General features: G+C 40.2%; 1 protein-coding gene across 10 annotated transcripts; it reads left to right on the forward strand.

The window, feature by feature from the left end:
• Window positions 1-755: 755 nt before the first annotated feature.
• On the forward strand, window positions 756-17,237 carry RhoGAP19D (Rho GTPase activating protein at 19D). 10 transcript variants are annotated; one of them, XM_076617651.1, is made up of 21 exons: window positions 756-1,714; window positions 3,394-3,455; window positions 4,209-4,424; window positions 4,497-5,409; window positions 5,543-5,629; window positions 6,031-6,318; window positions 6,444-6,515; window positions 6,622-6,742; window positions 6,949-7,056; window positions 7,802-7,913; window positions 8,014-8,097; window positions 8,295-8,507; window positions 8,606-9,013; window positions 9,133-9,297; window positions 9,378-9,758; window positions 9,870-10,017; window positions 10,143-10,264; window positions 10,454-11,368; window positions 11,465-11,609; window positions 13,295-13,728; window positions 14,836-14,974. In XM_076617651.1, exons 2-20 carry the CDS (start codon window positions 3,405-3,407, stop codon window positions 13,711-13,713), a joined length of 4,968 nt encoding a protein of 1,655 aa, XP_076473766.1. In that variant the 5' UTR covers window positions 756-1,714; window positions 3,394-3,404; the 3' UTR covers window positions 13,714-13,728; window positions 14,836-14,974. The 10 variants fall into 10 exon arrangements, with proteins under 10 accessions (XP_076473766.1, XP_076473761.1, XP_033206478.2 ...); XM_076617646.1 differs by lacking the exon at window positions 13,295-13,728 and adding an exon at window positions 15,282-17,237 and having other exon boundaries at window positions 759-1,714; window positions 11,468-11,609; window positions 14,836-15,149; XM_033350587.2 differs by lacking the exon at window positions 13,295-13,728 and adding an exon at window positions 15,282-17,237 and having other exon boundaries at window positions 760-1,714; window positions 14,836-15,149.
• The last annotated feature ends 335 nt before the right edge of the window (window positions 17,238-17,572 follow it).

Here is a 17,572-nt window from a genome sequence, read left to right on the forward strand (position 1 = left end):
AATGATAAAAGGATCATGTTACCTTCCCAAAATATGGGATACTAAAATACATTACATATTAGGTCTATTCTCTATTTTGTCTATGGTCGTACATTTCACGATGATTACTTATCATACATAGATCTCGTTAATAAAAACTTGACTCGTGGAAAATGAACATGGAAGACGATAAATTTCTTGTTCTTGTAAATCAGGCAGAGATGAGCACCGTTCTTTTTTAGACATATCTATAGAATCCAATACTATGGAGCAAAATCATAAAAGTGTGATAACAATACGTAAATACTACGCACTCTGGCGTTTTTAAAAGTTTGATGTTCATTTACAATCATTCAAAACTAAAATTAATTTGAAACATTCAAAACATTCTAAAACTAATTTAAAACTTGTAACATTTCTAAATTTTACGTAACTGTACTTTACTTTCGCTCAAAATTGTATGTTTTTATTTTATACAGAAGTTCGTGTCTTTTGAAAATTGACGATGATAGAGCAATGCTTCCAGATTTGTGTTTAGGGCGAGCAACTCTATAAGGATAACCCAGTGGATATTGCAGAATAGAAAATAAATATCTTTTTGTTGAACAGTGTTATAGGCAACATCTTTATTAACTATCGGTATAGCACTGTACAAATACCTTTAACGTATAGATGTCGTTCGCAGAGATCGTGGACGTATACGTTAAAAAAATAAGGAGATAAACGAGGATTGCACGATAGAGAAGGGAGTTAACTAACGCTGAGTGAGCGGTATTACGTACTAGTGGGGCAGTGAGGATGGCTCACGGTGGAAAGAAAAGGAAAGAATATGAAAGAAAGAAAATGTTAAAAGTAGAGGAAGACGGTTAGAATAATGGCGGGCACAAAAGTAGTGTTTCGTGACATTTTTTTCACAATGGCTCGAAATTAAATTACTTGCAAATTGTGCAAGAAATCGCAAAGTATATTCTTGAGCTTACTTTTTCTCAATTTCCAATGACGTCTACCTTTGCGAACTTTACTATCGTCACTGTGCTCGATTCTCTTAGGTCGCCATATTACTGTGCCGTGCCGTGTAGTATCGTACTGTGTCGTGGACGTTATTACTTTCGTACCAAGGCCCTAGAAATATGTTAAAGTAATTCGATATATCATTGCATTTAACGAGAATTGAAAATAAGATTAGCGGATATGGTTTGTACAGATTCGTTCGATTAATTTATAGCAAACGAGTGAATCGAAGCGTCGATTCGATTGACATGAGGTGCATTTATGGAAGACGGTCGACTGTTTATTCCGAAATATAAAATAAGAGAAGAAGATCGGTAATTGTTATCCTAAAGTGATCATACGGATACGTGTATCGCTCATTTATAATTATGTATCTGCTGTACGTATACGTATATTGTCTGTTTACGACCATGTGTCCGTTTGAAAATACATTGATATAAAAGGTAATTGTGACAAAACGTTTATCACAAAGAAGATTATGTCTTGGAAAACGAAGATCGTCTGCCGCCGACACATCTTTTATGGCGAGCATCTTCGTAGAAGCACATTGACCGAAGTCTCTTTTTTCGATTCGTCCGCGTATAGTTGGTGTGGATGGACTTTTTAAGAGAGAAGAAAAAAGTCAAAGGGATATCCCTAATTGATTTATCCCTGTATCAGGGAAAACGAGGGAGTAACGGCAAGGGCGCAGCGAACACTCGATGCACGACACTTCCTACTTAAGGTGTGTACTTGATGTACTATGTAGGTATTAGTAGTAGCTACATTTCTCTCTCTTTCTCTCTCTTTCCCTTTCTCCCTCTCCTCTCTCTCTCTCTCTTTCTCACTCTTTCGTGCGCTCGCGCGTGTACGCCACACTCAGGTACACCGTACACCTCTCCTTTTCTGCTTTCCTGCTTTCCTTCAGTTTTATTTTTCAAACATATGCAATATCATGCGTTGCTTTCAATAATATACGCTACTTCATTTATCCATCATTTTATATTTTATACGGTCGCCTAAAAAAGTTGATTGGCATTTGTGTCATATTCACGGAAATTGTGTTCGTTTCTTAAAAGACGGATAGAAATTCAAACGAAGTTGGGTACTCTTTAAGGAAACACTTTATAGTTGTTTGAAAAACTTATTGAACCAGTACTATGTAAACTTTGTTGAAGAATTAGGATAACCGTGTACTGTATATATATGTTTTCGTTAATACAGCAAAATAACGTAACTTCAGAGAAAACAGCCGAATGTATTCTTAGTTTCTTATCGTACGCTTATCATAATAATCGCGATCGTAAATATTAAACAATGTCGAACCGTTTCGTTCGTTTATCGGGGCTGCGAATCGGCCGGCATAATTCAAAAAATGAGCAAATAATTCGTACACTCATAGTCGATTCTATTCGAAAGGACAAGATTAAAAGGAAAAAGAACGTTTACCCTATACTATAATTTAATGTAGATGTAAACGCTAGCGAGAGAAATGTATTCTGAACGCGCAAAAAACACGTATCCAATATGAATAGAAAAACAGAAGAGGACAGCAGAATCTTTCATATTGGCTACCGCAATGAGCAAATTTCTATCTTCTATACGTAAAACTATGCGATGTTTTCGGTTAATCTCGATGGCCGACGAAACGATGATATCTGCGGCGTTCTAAAATACGATAAGGTTCAGTGGTAGGATAAAGAGAAAATCAAGCCGTTTAAAAACATTGGACGTGTTTGATCGTTCTACATATGTAAAATAGGTTATACGATTTGTTATTTTAACTCCTGCTGAGATCGAAAAATCTGTTATTTTATGTTATATAAACACCGTTATTTTTGTCTTTAAAGTTTTATGTGTATTACATTTTGTAGTTAACCTCGCTGTGCTATAGAATTACAAGATAATCGAGTTAAATCGACGTAACGAATTATTCGAACGAGTTTTCCTTTTTCTCGTGTCATGCAGGATAAGTAAATCAAGCGGGACAACGAAAGATATTTCTTTCTTTCTTTCTTTTTTTTTTTTTTTTTTCGGAATTATTATTCCGACCTGAGTAAATTATATCAAGAAAGTATGTCGCGTTACAGAGAAAGTAGAATGGCTCGCTGCTCAGCCGTGCTATGTGCGCGCGCGTATATACGTAGAGGTATGTACATATACGTGTGTACGTTAATTCCAATATGTATAGTACACTTTAGGAACGAAAAGCATACGACTGATAAGACAACTTTCGTACATTGTAAATATGCGGCGAAATCGTCGAAAAGCACTTGTTCTATAAATATTACGACGTAGAATCGAATACGATTGAATTCTCGATTACTTGTGGCAAATAGTATTCCCAATGTTTTTCACTTTGCCAACTTAAGATACTTTGGTAATACGAATGTACAATGACGCTAAATTATCGGTTGTTTTCAGGAAACGGCACAATGGCTGAGGACCGAAATAATTCCCAACGGTTGGTTAGGCAGGCGCACACGGTACGTAATACCAAACGATCGTGCCAAACTTCGATTCGGTTTATTTTAGTGAGCGAAGCTGGGAAACGTGCACTTTCCAGACATAGCGCGAGGGTGGGAAGGGAAGAAATTGAAAGGATCGAGTCACCGAGCGCTTTTCCAAGCGCTTCTTCACCATCGACATCTTTTACTTCATGCTTTCACGCTCATTAACTTTTCCTGCCATTTAACATGTCTTAATGTTTTTAAATTAGCAACTCCTTACGCCTGTCCTTACTTTCTACCGTGTTTTTCTTTTCGATACGCGTTTCTATTTCTTTTTCCTTTTTTTGCTTCGCCGATTCTTCCTTTTTCTTTCGATTATGCCTTGCTCTCGCATTGTTCGTCGTTGTTACTTATAATAATAAAAAAAAAAAAAGGTTTTGTCGCAAGCAACATCAACGCTAATGCCTTGTTCTTATAATTGCACCAGTTGATCGGTAAGACGCGATATTCCTCTTTTGCTGTTCATTTCTCCCGCCTTTTGTATTTTTCTGCACCTTTCTTCTCTTTTCTTTCTTGTTATCCACCGATACCGGAACACACGTCTATAAAGGGGGAGAAAGAGCAAGCAGCGGGGGTTGAAAAGGGGATCGTAGCGTTCGATCGTTTCAATATCTTGGAAACAAACTAAAGTAAAATCGTTAAAAATGGCATATATGCCTATATGTGCGGACAGGATTCGTCTCAAGTTCAAGGTTGAAGAAAGAAGAGAAAGAATAGAATTTCTTTTAGATAGAACACGGTTCGTCACCGCCTCCAGTATCGACGCTTCCAACAGGATCAGGTGGTGGTGTCGGAACAATCGCTAGTGCGATAGCAACAACGGGAGGCGTTCAACGATACGATTCGCCACCCAGAGGTCCAAGAACGTTATTGTTGCGTCGCGGAGAAAATGGTTTTGGCTTTACCCTCCGTCATTTTATCGTTTACCCACCGGAGTCCTGTTGCGTGAGTATTCGTTTAAAATTGTCACTCGATTCGACAGGTTCTCGCCTTTCATAGAAAATGAATTTCCATTAGATGCTACCAGGACACGAACGAACGAGGATAGACGAGCCGATGGATACGATATTCGTGAAACAGGTACGTGGGAATTCGCCAGCAGCCGAAGCAGGATTACGTACAGGGGACAGGGTCGTTTCCGTCGACGGAAGACCAACGCGCGGTGAGCAATACGCGAAAGTAGTTCAACGTATCCAGCAGGCGGGCCCCTGGCTACGACTTCTCGTGGTCTCCAAAGAGGACGATATCTTGCAAAGATATTTCGGTGAAACTGCTCATAATCCTGAAACCAATCAACGACCGCGTCTTCGTTCTCCGGAGAGAAGTGGACACAGGCAACGCAGATCAGTCAGTATGATTCCCAGCTTGTCGCCAAGAACAAGACAGTCTTGGGTTTGTCCCGCGCGAAGCTCGATGCCGACACCGCTGTGTCAAGATCAAGATTCACCTCGACAGCTGATCGACGACAGCGTAGGAATCATCGATAAACATCAGCAACAATTGCAACGAAACATCGCTAAATCGAACATTTTTGTTGGAACCCTGACGAGAATACACGAAAATATCGCAAGCGCTGGCACTTTACCCGGTGAACGGCAATCGATAGATACGAAAAATGGTACTTCTTCTCTGCCTTCGTCTCCTGGACCTGAAAAGAAAGTAAACGATAAATTTCCGATACTACCGCAAGGACTTCAAATCGTATCGAAGCGAGCGAAACAGTTCGAGTCAGGGCGATTATTAAGCGACGACGATGAACCGACTGGTGATCGAATCAGCCTCTACAAAAGCGAGCTGTCGAGATTATCGACTAAGCATAGCGTGCCGAACGTTGCCGTTAGAAGAAGGGAATTTGAATCGAAAGCCGAAGCTCAAGAACCGAGAAGAATACCACCTGTGCCAACCAGGGAAACCAAATCGTTGGATAGTGGTAAGTTTTCGCATTTGTTTCTTCCTTCTTTCTGTTTTGCTAATCGAAAGATACGTTTATCGTGGGATTACGAATAAAATGACCTGATTCTTTGATTATTGTACATTCTTAATATACTACTGTGAATATCTAGGTAGCGGATTAAAAGGCAACAGAATAATACCTGTAGGCAGCAAACACATCCACTGTGAACCGCCGGGCAACTATAACACGTTAGAAGGTAGAAGAGAGAGTCGATTTAGTTAAATGTTGTGTTTGTGCCGGTGTATTTCTCTTTTCTCACTTATTCACTAATTTACTGATTCACCCATCTCTTTAATCCTTCTCCGCCCTTTTATCAGTCTTACTTCCATACATACGCACATCCTTCCTTCCTCTCTCTCTCTCTCCCTCTATCTCTCTCTCTATTGTTTTTGTACCGTTCCAGTGTCCGTCGCACAGCTTTTAATGTTGTGCTACTACATTGCTCTGGCCAAGCACGAGGTTTACTTGTTTCGTAGGCATACATACACGTTTTTGTACGTTCGACGCCATGATATTAAAAACTTACTAATAACTTGAGACATTGGTTCGATTTCAAAAGTACTCTAGTGTTTTGTTATTTTCGCATGATTTATATAGAGACACCCAATACGAGAATCACAGACGGGGAAACAGTACGGCCGAGGATTCGTAGCAACAGCGCTGAATCATGGGAATCTACTAGTACGAGCAATTTGTTAAATACCGTTAGACTTCACTGGTTTCAACGACAGGACGATACCGAACGAAAGCGAGATACGAACGGAAATGACAATAGCGTTTACGTTGATGCAACTAATATATGCGATGGAAAGGAGAAAATTGTCGAGAAAGGGTCTAGAAGACAACAACAGGATGGTTACGCGCAAATCATCAAAGCCGAATCTGGTTAGTTTTTTTCGTGTTATTTTATTTTCTTTTCCTTTCGTAAATTCGACGAAGTTACATCATCTTAATTCGAAATAATCGATTAAAAGAGGTATAATTAATTAATGATTTTGGCTGATTCAAAGGTGTATTGCCATCGGATAATGATATGCACAATAACGAAGTTGTATTCAGGCGGCAAAAGAATACGCAGATTGGTATGTATTTGTATCTATGTTTATATTTGTATAAGTATCAAGTATCGATAAGTTTAACGAATCAACCTGCTCACCAAAGAAATTTGTCTTCGTTTGTTTTCTTTAGCAGACGAAGATCGTGCCACAAGAAGGGTGTCCTACTTGAAAGCAACTTGGGGCGAACGAATTCATGTCGACAGTGATTTGGAACTAAGCGACTCCGAGCCTATTACCCATACTTCTAGAAGGTAAGTTGAGGAGATCGCTGCCACCATACATAGAAGCTTTTTTCTTTAGGTCTATCCACCTATGTTTCTTTTTCCTTCTCTCTGTCGTGTACGGGGTATAGCGTCTTTCTATGATGTTTGGGGTGTGGATCACTTGCCTGTCGTAGTATATCGTAGTTGATCATTCGCGAGTGTACATCAAGTTCTGCCTCCGTCCATATTTTCAGCATTCATAAGAGATGGCGGCTACCGCTACTTCCAAACGATATAGCATCGCTGCGTCGCATCTTCGAGGAAGTGACTCAATCGACGAGTTTAAACAAAAATATTAATCGGTGAGGATAGTACTATGCAGAACTGGAAAGAAGACTATCGGGATGGCACAAGGGCAAGAGGGATAGTCTGCTAATTTCCCTCATTAGACAATACAAATTTTAGAGTAATACGTCGCATGTGTATGAGATTAAGGTGGACCTAACGTATTACGATCAATCGGATGTCCGCATTCTTTCCGCTCGTTTTCTTTTCAATTCTGCACTGTACATGTTGAGAAAATTACAAAGATGGTGTATTCTGTTTTCGCAACCGTCTTGTCTTTTACCGCGTTTTCGTTATAAACGTGTCCTAAATACATGGTATATTTCCTCGTTACCGGTTGCGATTGAGCGCAACATATTAATACACTTATCGCTCGATTTAACTGCTTCGTTTCTAACAACAGTAATCACTAATCACTAATCATTCGTGTTTGTAGAAACGCGTATTAATTTCATCCTATACCTTCGCTGTATTTGTGTTTGTAGCTGGTACATATTGTTGGTTGGAAATAGAATTCTATGATCGATAGTGTTGGTAACGAAAGATGAAGGAAAAGAGAATCGCGTCGCCGAATTGTCCAAATGCATTCGCTCCTTTTGCTCGTTTCATTGTTATCGTCCCTTTCGCTCTTTTCGCTCTTTTCGCTAGTCTTATCGTGTACGATTAATATGGAAAAAGAATTGATCACGAAATTTCTTGATCAATTAGACAAATGTATGACAATAGTTATCGTATTAAAGAAAGTACACTGAACTTTTTCAGCGGCAATTCTATTTGTACTGGCCGGGAAGCAGCGACTGGCATTATAAAAGACATCGGACAAGTGGAACGAGAGGGACCTTTACATGTCAAATTTACTGTACTTGATGGCAAGGTAATGATATACATATTATGTATATACAGGTTCACTGATTGTGATCTATGTAACCAGATGCATTTAATCATGTCGTTTCTTACGTTTTATTAAATTTCAGCGATCTTCCGATCGATCATGGAAACAGCTATGGGGTGTTCTTCGCGGACCGATTCTCTTCTTTTATAAGGATCGTCAAAATCAGGTATTCAAAAAGCAATATGTATTTTCAAGTTGATCAAATTTAAGATTACGATCTATAAAATTTGTATATTATTATTATTTACTATATACAGTCCTTGCCTATCCGCTTGGGATAGACTTTTGGCTTTACTTTTCTCTCTGATATAAATTTTTATATAAATGTAATATATGTATACATTTGTTTTTGATTTTTTTTAGAGTCCTTCGTTATCCTGCGACGGCGAAAATGTAGCTCAAAGCGTAGATGTGAGATGTTCTCTTGTAGATATCGCGGAGGATTATACGAAACGTAAACACGTATTACGGTTAGCAAATCCGAACGCAGAAGTTTTGCTACAGACCGAAGACGCAGCGTCTATGGCGCTTTGGCTACGAGCTCTACATGAACATGCTGCTGCTGAAAAACCGTCCGTAAGTTAAGATGTTACAACCTGTAATCCTCATTTATTAAACTGTAACCTGTGTAACAAGTCACTCAAGCGTTAGTTTTGTTTTGTTTTGTATTTTAGGAAATTGCTCATAATAGTACTTTGAAGCAACAAGCTGTCCCGCAAACTCCAGGTCCCACCAGCAGTTCTTCAACGTGTCAAACAACCACGAATGCTAGTCCAATGACAATGTCGACTGCTAGTAGTAGTGGTGGTCAGCGATTAAGCCCCCTTCCAGGACATAAAGGCATCAAGAAATTAACTTCGTTTAGGAACAGATCTCCGACTGGACAATCACCGATAAACAAAACTCGAAAACCGAGTCAAACGATCGATAGTTTGGTTTCTCCAAAGACCAAGACATGGAAGGGTAGAGTCGCAAAACAATTGCGGAGAATGCATGGACAAACGGGATCTCCTTCTTCACCAACAACGCAATTACCACCAGAGGGTGCTACCTTCAAAGTACCGCTTGAACTTTGCCCACCGGTAATTGCTTTAATCTCTCTCTATTATTTTATTACTCGTATTTTCTTCGGTTAACGACAAACTTTCTTACTAAACTCATATTCTAATTGACTAAACTAAATTTTTTCGTTCTCGAATAGTCATCTTTCTCGGAATACGTGCCATTGATCGTTGAAATGTGCACGAGCATCGTCGAAGCGAGGGGTCTCGAAGTGGTCGGTATTTATAGAGTACCCGGTAACACTGCCGCTATTTCACATTTAACTGACAGCGTGAACAAAGGATTCGAAAATATCAATCTTCAGGTAAAAATATTACATCGTCATGCAGAACGATTATTCTATTATTACATTACTGATCATTCGGTTTATCTTGCTGCTTCTAGGATCCTAGATGGAGCGATGTAAACGTAATATCTTCTCTTCTGAAGTCGTTCTTTCGACAGCTCCCAGATTCACTACTCACCGCAGAATTATACCCTATGTTTATCGATGCCGATAAAGTCGAGGATCCTCAAAGAAGAATGACAACGATAAGGAAGTTGCTCAGGGATCTTCCGGAACATCACTTTGAAACTCTCAAGTATTTGATGTTTCATTTGAAAAGAATAGTCGAACATAGCGAGGTTAATAAGATGGAGGCAAAGAATTTGGCCATTGTGTTTGGTCCTACGTTAGTTAGAGCCAGTGGTTCCAGAGACAATATGGTTACTATGGTTACTGATATGTCGCATCAGTGTCGAATTGTTGAAAGCTTATTAAACAACGTATGTACCTAATCTATGATAGTTTTAGTTCTGTTCATATAAACAAGGATGAAACGACGAAAGAGAAGCACTTTTTGACTGGAATATTGATGATTAAACACCTGGTTATAGGTCGATTGGTTCTTTTCGGATGATGATTTGGACGATTTAAGTCGACTGAGCGTGAATCTCAGTCTTCCAGCTGACACTAGCGAGATCGAGACTACAACGTCGAGTAATAATCATAATCTCTTGTTGAACAACATTCAGAAAGTCGAAGGTACGATTTATAAATGGTCCACTTTTGATTGTTATTCTTCGATATATTTAATTCTGCGTTGCAACGATACATTTTTCATATTTCTATACTTTAATGTCGTTTTAAATTTTGTATGAACGAAATAGGACGCGAAATGGCATCTGCTAAGGACATTGTATCATCTATTATATCCGCTGCTAATCGAAAAATACAAAGAAGAAGGAAGTGTCAAGACGAGACGGATAACGAAACTCACGAAGTCGATAAGGTTTGGTTTTATGTGAGAGATATAAATGTTTGACTGTACACGTACTTATATTTGATTTAATTAATTTCCACAACGAAATGGTGACGATTTGTTACGATTTGCTACGATTTACGTTAACGTACACTTACGTAGACTAACGCATATTAACGCATTCTAACTGTTGCAATATCGCGTTTGTTTCATATTTAGCTGAGGATGAAACAAGAAGCAGAAAACCTTCAAAATCGGCGAAGTATGGCATTGAACGAGAGGCAATGTTCGGTCAGTGAGATCGTTTTAATGCACGAAAGTCAGAGTCAGTCGAATCGTTCCATCGATCGTTGCGACCGGTCACCGACGCTTGATCAGGCTGCCATTACTAGCTCAAGTATCGGTGGTTCCGATGTCATAGCTGATTGCACAATTAATAACCGTGATTGCACGTTAAACAGTCACGATGATGTTTCTTCGGAGAAATCGAACAGATATTTAAATCGTATGGTAGAGTCGGTTCCATCAATTCAACCGACTCATCGCTCGGCCGTCTCGTCGGCTTCAGAGTCTTCCCGACTCTCTAGCGAGACTGGCCTGAGCTGCTTCGATGCAAGTTCGACGCTTTCCAGCGCTTCGAACGACACCAAACAAAGCAATGACGAGGTTACGATAAGAACGTATGCTGGATTGAGCGCGTCTACTCAAGAACGTATACGAAGATTTGAACAGGAAACAAAGGCAATGTTACAGAGGGATCGGAATCGACAAAGACGCGAAGCTGAAAGGAGAGAAGAAGAGAGACGAAGAATCGAGATGGAATGGCAATTGGCTAAACGTGAAATGGAAAACGACGATCTGCTCGACAGTATAGTAGACACAACCGTGACAACACCTACTACTTATCTTTCATCCACGACAAGACTTTCTAGTTTTAACGACAGGCTTGCCGATAAATCTTTCCTCGATATCGGTTCCCGATCGACTGCTCGAATGCCGTCTTTATCGATAGCTGTGCAGCAACAACCCACGCCCGTTAGACGAGTGTCGCAACTCGCAGACGAACCTGCTACGATTCTGCCCTCGGAGAACGTCTCGAACACTATTATAAAGAAATTGAAAACCGATTCAGAGGTAAGCAGTTCGATTACAATTGAAAGAACAAATATTTGCGAATATAACAAGACACCTGTTATTTTACCATTATTACTGGGTTCTTGAAATTTGTAGCAGTCACTGGAAAAATCTACGACGCTACCACCAATTCGTTATGGCAGTTTGGATTCTCTGCACGAAACACACAACATTTCTCAGTCGTCGCTCTCACCGACCAATCAACAACGGAAACCCCTTTCCAGTGATGTCTCGGACGATGGTTAGTATCGATATATCAACTATTTTCCTGTGATATTCGTATTGTGTCCATATCCTTGTTTTATTTTTCTAAACTGAAACCTAAACTGAAAGCTATAGTGTGAAGCTTGTCTTTGAATCTCCTGGGTGTATATTTTGTTGTTGGTTGATCCTCCTTAATTATTCTCAATTATCGAAATACGAACTAGTCGAAAGAAACGAATGAGCGATACGTGCGCGATATCAATGTTGTCAAGTGTTCCGGCACTGACGATTATCACGAAACGTTAACTCTCATCCTACCTATGTATTTATTCTCTTTATATTTTTCTCTATCTAACGTTGCTTCTCCGACGCTCTTGGTGAGTGTAGCTGGATCTTGTTTTCTACAATGGACTCAGAAGATTCTGACCATTAACAAAAAGCTTTCTAGGTACTCTTTATTTGTTCTTTCTACTCTTTAACAGATCTTTACGAGTAACCGTCCGATATTGCACGATAGATGCATACGGTTATTTTCTTTAACTTTATATCTTTCTACAGACATTTCGAGGTTGTTGTTTCTCTTCTTTCCCTCTTTCTTTTTTCCATTACTAGCTCTTGTTCAATATTATAATATTTTCGCGAAAAGCCGACGATACAACCGGGCAACGATGGCACATTGCATTTTATGTAGATCGAAAGCACCTTGCTACGAAATTGTTTTTTATTTTTTTCGTTTCGTGCATGCTAATATGTATAACTAGCTCTATCTCTATGAATATCGAATGTCAAGTTGATTAAGCTTGATCGATTAATCGGTTGTGCGCTATTGAGATAAGTTTCAACGTGCACACTGTGATTATCAAACTTATATTTTGTTTTTCTCGAATCAGATTCGATGATTTTAAAACACGCGATCGGCTATTTACCTTCAAAGCTTTTTCTTCGCATCTGCATGTAACGTACTAAAGACGACAATGTCGAAAGAACAAAAATAAAAAAAAAAAAAAAAGAAACAGGACTATTCGTCGGGTACCGCAGCTTGATCGCTTGCTCGCTGAATTGTTCGCTTTTGATCTTGGCGTTGAAACTGCCTCCTGCTCGTTCTTCGAACGAGTCTCACCTAAACTCTCGGTGTATTACCTACTATAGTATCTGTAATTAGATGTGACCGTGCAATATCTTAAATGTACAAAGTATCTTTATAGTTTTCTATATTTCCCTTTCTATTTTTTCGTCTTTCTGGAACACGATAAAATCCTATTTACAATGTATGCGTGTACGTGTGTTTGTTTGTTTGTGCGTGTGTGCGTGCGTGCATGCGTGCGTGTTTGCGCGAGTTCAATCAGGAATATTAAATACGAAAGAAGAGACGTGTAAAGCCGAGTGAAAAGTCGCGAATACGCGAATACGCGATAGTCCGATACGAACTGAAAGAGTAGAGAAGAAAACAGCGAAACGAGAAGGTGGTGTCAAATGAAAGAAAAGTAAAGAGGAAATAGATTCTATGGAGGAAGGTATATTAGAGGTAGATCGATCTGTAATCGATTGGAAGATGAAGGAAAGAAGCCGAGAGGGTGTAAAAGTGTGGAAGAGGGGCAGGGGCAGACTCCTCGCTTTCGTGTTCGTTCGATGGTTTGCTCGTTTGTCACTGCCAGAAGCTGTTAGTACATGTTCTCGATGGGGTGTCGATTATGACGATGCGAATGCGTTGAACACTCTTAGGCAAACGGCAAATCCCGGTTTCTGGTGGTACATATCGTCTCACCTACATGGTACCGCAAGCCCCTCTGGTTCCGCCACGAAGACACCGGGCCCATCGTCAATGCCAATGTCCATGCCGATGTCAATACCAATGTCAATGCCAATATCAATGCCGATGTCAATGCCAATGCCAATGCCAATGCCAATGCCAATGTCGATGCCGATGCCAGGGCGAATGCGAGTGCCAGGGCCAGTGTCAGTGTCAGACGCAGCCGACATCGATGTTGTGCAACGATCATCGACACCCATCGCATCCTCCTCGGGAGTATCACCGGCCTCGGAGCCCTCCGAATTCTCGGAGCCTATCGAGCCCGTCGAGCAGTCACCACCGCGAGGGGTGTCTTCGGGCTCAGGGGCCGGATTGTCTTCCAAGACTATAAACAGGTTCCTTCGAGGTAAATTACTTCGTCTGCCAATAGGAATACCAAGTCGTAAACTGCTCGACTATGGTTGTGACTCGCTCACACGAATGGCTTTACACTCTTTATTTCTGCTAAACGCACGTTAACGAAACATCTGTCCTCCTACTCCGACTTTTATTTATCTTTATCGCTTTATCTCTGTCTCTTTCGCTCATGACATCTCCGTCATTCGAACGCTCCGTTGGTTATCGCGATGGCTGGCTGTTTGTCTATCCGTCTGGCTGTCTGTCTATTATCCTTTGCTTTCGATAAAGATACTTCTTATCGATCAAAATCTCTATACGTACTACGATTATTGCTCCCTTTCTTTTTTTTTTTCTTTTTTTTTGTTTTTCCTAATATTTCCAAGTTCTAGATTGTCGCTACTGGGAGAAGAAAGAAACGGCATTTTCTGTTATTCGATGCTTTCTCATCGCTGCACGATATCCTTTTCATTTGTTTCTTTGATTTCTATACACACCGAAGATGGCAAGATGATAATATTCAACGTTATTTGTGTTTTCCTTTCCTTCTCCTTTGTTTTACATCCTTTCTCCCTTCATTTCCTCTCGTTCTTTCCCCATATTTCCCTACGTGTCGTACTTTTGTTGCGTCTGCTCTTCGCTTCAATTAAGATATGCTAATCGATCGAGGTATCATCGTGGTTTAATTGTATTCGACGCGACATGCCGAGGGGTAACAGAAATTGAAGATTAAGAATATCAAGATGAGAGTAGCGAAGGGTTAAACGGATATGCGACAGTTTTTGATACTGACCAATCGTTATCAGTTGCTGGCAGTAATACCGCGTAGCAAGAACGACGATAGAAATGCAGTTTACGCAAATTGTGACTCGTAGTTGCTGTTTCATCCACATAACAATACCTTCCTAACGAACGGCTCAAGCTCGTTATCACGCTCGTTGTTTGCTGTTACGCGAACGACCATAATTTTATTTTGCGGTCGAGGACAATCACGACCATCGTTCGATGCTTTGTGTGTGTTTCTCGTTGAACCGTTCGCTTCCGATTTAATATACAGGTATCACGGTGATCGGTAAGATGGACGTGTTTCTATTAAAGCGAATCGATTGAATTGCAGGTAGCGATTTGCTGACCAGCTTGACGACCACGTTCGATCGTAAATGGAAGTCCCTGGTAAACTCGTCGAATCAAACGATTCGTGGATCCGCTACGGAGAATCTGTCTCTCAGCGACGAGGACGCTGCGATAACGCGAGACTCGCAAAACTTGCGAAATCAACGAGGAGGAGGAGGAGGAGGAGGAGGAGGGTTACGAGAAGAGAAAGAAGAACACAAAACAGCTTGTCCTCAATCATGCTCGATTGAAACCTATCGGGATCCGAGCCTCCATAAAACATCTATCGAAAAGCATCAATACGTTCGTCAAAAAAATGCAAGTATACACTCCAAGTCAAAGCGAATTAATGAAATTGAATAAAATTTAATGTAATCGTATAGCATCCATAGCACATATGCGCAGGTACATTCACTTACTCATACCATTGGTTGTTTTACTCGTGCGCAGGATGCTCCGGAAAAGGATACGGATTCATCGGTAACAGAGAATAGCAGCGTCGATCGACCGGATAATACCGATATGCCGGATAACGATCGAAGCGCTAACGTACGAAAAAGGGTCGAACCGAAACAAGAGCAATTACGATCGAGCAAGGAAACAACGACCACGGCAACGACGACAGTTTACGAAGCAAGTTTAGCTGCGAACGAACCGCAAGAATGCTGTAGGCACGAGAAGGAGACATCGGTGTTAGCGCAAAATGGTGGTAAAGCGATCGACGATGTGAAAGATTTTCGACACGATGTCGATTCGGCGAATTACTCGAACAAGCTCGAAAAATTTGAAAGTCTGACAAATTGCGAAGTCAGATCGCGGCTGAAAAGATCTGAATCTTTAAATAAGAGATCTGAAAATACCTCGTCCAAGTTGAAGAGGTCTGAAAGTTTGAACAAACATTCTGTCGAGAGGCTCTCGTCCCCGACCAATGGCAAGTTGAAACGCTCTGAAAGTTTGAACAAGCATTCGGAGAGATCCGATTCTCCGAACAGTAAGTTAAAGCGATCGGAGTCGCTGACAAAAACTGAAAAAACTGAGTGTAATATTAGCAAGAGACGACAATCCGTTAGAAAAGATAGTGCGACGAAATTAAAACGAAAAAATGGTATGCCCGAACGATCGATCAAGCGCAGGCACACTGTGGGCGGTACCAAGGATTTCGACAAAGTACATTGGTTGGATAATAAACTGCAAGTCGAGGCTGAGAGAGTGGTGAGGAACGAATATAGACCGAAGAAAAGCCAATTGAGAACAAGTTCTCCGGATTTAAGTACTGGTCGTATCGGTCTTACCGATACTAGTTTCCTCATCGAGGTCAGTTTTCGTGGCCCGAGCAACGTCGTTTTTAACGTGACTAACGCTCGTCCGCAGTCTTTACCGGATACTAGTTTGACTTCTAAAGTGTTTAAAGTACCTCTGGAGAGTCACGTGTAACGAACACGACGTAAGGTAAGGGGCAACGAAGAAAAAACAGAAGCGAAGCGAATACGAAGCGAAAAGAAATTACCGTGAACGTCGATATTTCGCTTATCGCGAGCACCGAAACGCGACGTTTCTTTTTTTTACATCGCAGCGTGTCAATTATTTACGTACCGTACTTGTAACCCAAGCGCGATTGTGTGCAATTTTTTGTACATATAACGTATATGTATATAGATTATATAGTGTGTAATTAAAAATTATAATTCTGAATGTTCTATAAGTGGTGCGCGTATGTGGCACCATTTGGTGCGTATGTATATTGCCCACTCTTAATAGCGTTACATAATATCGGATTAATATCGGAACAAGCGTTGTAACCCATAGATTTTCTACTTCTTGCAATTAGTGTAACCGAATACGATACGATTATACACATCGGCTGTGTGATGTCGGTCAATATCATCGACATTTATCATCTGTCTATACTATTTTAGACGTATGTATTTCCAGAATGGCAACGATTCGCTAATATACGTTGCTCATCTTCCCAGAACGAGTATTACTCGTTTCATCGATTATATACCCGTATACAGACTGGATTTGTTTGTACGTTTAACACGAACGCGAACGAACGGTGGTATTTCTTTTATTTGATCAAACGTGGTTTTATTATTGAATGTAATAGATCGATAAGATCGCGAGATCATGTAAGGCAGCTTACGAGCCTGACAATCTTAGATTTATAAGATTTTCTTAGACTTGTAAATACTTATAGACACGAATGTAAGTACGTAACGAATGAAACTGTAGACCGGCGATAAAGCGATATTTATTTTAAATCCGTAACAATCGTGATACTATTATTTATTGAATATGCGAGATACCTGGAATTGGAACAAGTATGTATTATCTACGAGTACATGGTATCGAATTTGTAAATAAATCTTATATATTGCTAAATTAAAAACCAATTCAACTTGTTAATTAGTAGATATTCTCAATCTTCTCCCGCATAAACTTAAACGATGTATGCATATACAGACAATGTGAAGTTGACCCACGAAACCGCCTCTCATTCGGCGAGGCAAGTAAGCGAAGTAAGGTGAGCCGTAGCTAAATGCGTTTAGAAGCGGTTTTGATGCGTGTACGATCCAAACGAAGCGAATAAGTTAAACAACTGACAATTATCGACTCGCCCCGAACCGGTACATACCTTTGGAATCGTCAAATTTGTTCTCCAAAAAGAATGTAGATGGCGCGCGCAGTCTTACGTATCTATTTGCCTTCCATTTTCAAACTCGTTGTTGCACATTTCACCT

Source organism: Bombus vancouverensis, chromosome 4 (assembly GCF_051014615.1).
Source record: "Bombus vancouverensis nearcticus chromosome 4, iyBomVanc1_principal, whole genome shotgun sequence".
In the NCBI taxonomy this organism is placed as follows: Eukaryota; Metazoa; Arthropoda; class Insecta; order Hymenoptera; family Apidae; genus Bombus; species Bombus vancouverensis.